Source organism: Octopus bimaculoides, chromosome 29 (assembly GCF_001194135.2).
Source record: "Octopus bimaculoides isolate UCB-OBI-ISO-001 chromosome 29, ASM119413v2, whole genome shotgun sequence".
In the NCBI taxonomy this organism is placed as follows: domain Eukaryota; kingdom Metazoa; phylum Mollusca; class Cephalopoda; order Octopoda; family Octopodidae; genus Octopus; species Octopus bimaculoides.
In genome coordinates, this window is record NC_069009.1 from 889,946 (window position 1) to 892,882 (window position 2,937).

The window sequence follows — 2,937 nt, forward strand, 5'->3', positions numbered from 1 at the left end:
GTGTGTGTGTGTGTGTGTGTGTGTGTGTGTGTGTGTGTGTATGTGTGTGTGTGTGTGTGTGTATGTGTGTGTGTGTGTGTGTGTGTTATTTACATATCCACTTCTACTTTTTGTAATTCGTCATCTTCTTTATCTGTCTCATATTTATCGCGTTTCTTCTTTTTCGCATTTTCCTATTCCTGTTCTATTTTAGTACTTTACACTTCATCTTAATCATCATCATCATCAGGATCACCATCACAATCATCTTCACTCATCATCATCATCATCAACATCATTGATATTATTATCATGCATTATCATCACCAGCAGCATCATCACCCTCATTATCACAATCATCTTCACTCATCATCATCATCATCAACATCATTCATTCTTTCACTTTTAGTTGTTGTATTTCTCTTCTTGCTTCTAATTCATTAAGCATAACATTTATTAGTTTATCCCATGTCTATATTATTTCTTTACAATTCTCTTTTATCTTACAGAGATTTATCCCATAATCAGATCTCAAATACTGAACAAGGATACTTCGGAAAACTTACCAGTTTACAAACTCTGTAAGTTGGATCAGGCTTGTTGATACTCTTAAAAACACATAAAAAGCTGGCTGAGAAATTTAATGAAATATTAGCAGAGCCAGTGACAATGTCTGAATGGCTCATGGAAGGGAAAACTATTCTAATTCCCAAATCCACTGAAACGGCAAATCTACAAAATTACAGACCGATAACTTGTTTCCCTACAATTTACAGAGCCTTTACTGCAATAATATCGCAGAGAATGGGTAAACATCTGGTAGGAAACTTGCTTCCAGAGGAGCAATCAGGATGCTGCATGAGCTCATACGGCTGTAAATATCAGCTACTGATCAATAAAGCTATAACTGAAGACATCCGTAGAAAGAAGAAATATCTATGAGTCCTGACCGAAGTGTCTGTTTTCAATCTTTCCGCCGCATTTTCACTATAGTCTGTTCGTCGTTTCTTCTAGGTTCTTGTCCATATGAAGGAATGCAAAATGTTGTCATTTAGTCGGACCACGGGGAAATTTCGTGGTAAATTGCAATGACTCAGCGTCTGAAGATAGACTCCAAATCAGTCTTACTCAGACGCAAAATACTGACTTTCAACTAATCGAAACTGATCAGAGCTCCATTCATGCCGCATTCTTTACTAATCCCTTCGATGATGTATCTTGTGAGTAGGAAGTTATAGCGGAGAGATCTGTTTGATAAGACATATGCTTGAGCCTCAACTACCAGAGCATCGACGACAAGTGCCAACCCGTTCTGTTACCCGTTACAGTAGACATATGCCAAGGATTATCAAATATATCCGGCATATGAAGATAAATCGCATGAAGCAGCTCATCCTGCCCTGGAGGCCTCTACCTGGTGCAGCCCGTCATCGATTCTCCAATTTCTGTCAGATACTATCAGCCTGTTGCAAAACTGCACATCTTATATCAAGAGTCACGTCAGGCCATTGAATTAGACAATTAATTAGACATTGAATTAGACAATTAAACACTCGTCATTACCGATTCATCGAAGACCAAATTGTAATTTCCTGTAATTAGTTAATTAAACATGATATTTGATATTTCATCCCAGGTCTCTTCTATTTCTTATCCTTTTATATTACAGAAATCTACGATATAATGTCATCTCGCAAATTAAGCAAAGGTCCTTCGAGAACCTTCCTAGTTTACGCAGCATGTAAGTTAGATCAGACTTGTTGATACTATTTCCTTGACTGTATATTTCTAAATAATTAAACAATTCAAATAAATGAATAAAAATGGACAACACGAGGATATGTATAAAAAAATGTATTAGCTTGACGCTCGGTGAAAGGAGAGAGTTTGACGTTTCGAGCAGAGCACTTCGTCAAAAAGAGAAAGAGAAAAGTCCAAAGAAGGAAACGTATCCATGAATTTTTATGAGTATGTATATACTGAGAGACAATTAAGTGATCCTTGCTGATGATGCTACGGAAATAGCCGAAACTGATCAGTCAGTATAGAGAATTTTCGAATGGTGTTTGTACTTCATTCTTCTTTCATTTTAGTAATCAGCATCATCATCATCATGATCCCCATCACCATCATCACCACCACAATCATCATCATCATCAACGTCATCTTTATCGCTTATCTTCGTCAGTAGCAGCCTGATTTACAGCAACACCACCATCTCCACCAACAGCATTACACTCAGTATTATCACCATCATCGTTATCATAATCTTCTTCATCCCACATCGCCATTAGCAACTTCACTCATCATCATCATCAATTCTTTCACTTCTACTTTTTCTTCTCTTCCTGCATCTAATTCATTAGACATAATATTTATTATTTCACCTGTGCTATTTCTTATCAATTCTCTTTTATATTACAGAAGTCTACAAAGTAATAATATCTCGAAGATTGAACAAGCGTCCTTTGAAGACCTTCCTAGTTTACGCAGCATGTAAGTTGTATCGCACTTGCTGATACTATTTCTTTGACTGTATATTTCTAAATAATTAATGTTTCCCCATATTTCTTCTATGTTTCTTTGCCACAACAAACTCACATTTTCTTCTTATGATATATACGTGTGAGAGCGTGCGTGAATGTGTGTAAGAATATGAGTGTTCGTGAACTACAGTGTTTGATGTTATCTTCCAAGAAGATATGAGGCTGCAGGATGTATATATCTTATTAGATTATTTATTTGAAGATATTCGTAATAGGTTTAAGGTGGATAGGTCCAGTTAGAACAACGGAAACAGATACACATGCACACGTATACTTTTACTCTTTAGTCTTTTACTTGTTTCAATCATTTGACTGCGACCATGCTGGACACACACACCGAACATATGCACACACATGTATACATGAGTATATATATATATATATATATATATATATATATATATATATATAT

General features: G+C 36.0%; 1 protein-coding gene across 1 annotated transcript in view; it reads left to right on the forward strand.

The window, feature by feature from the left end:
* LOC106877971 (insulin-like growth factor-binding protein complex acid labile subunit) overlaps positions 1–2,937 on the forward strand; it is a 9,825-nt gene that overhangs the window by 5,169 nt on the left and 1,719 nt on the right. The window contains exons 5-7 of the mRNA XM_014927048.2: positions 489–560; positions 1,649–1,720; positions 2,404–2,475. Coding sequence (XP_014782534.1) covers positions 489–560; positions 1,649–1,720; positions 2,404–2,475 — 216 coding nt within the window. The remainder of the gene's footprint in view (positions 1–488; positions 561–1,648; positions 1,721–2,403; positions 2,476–2,937) is intronic.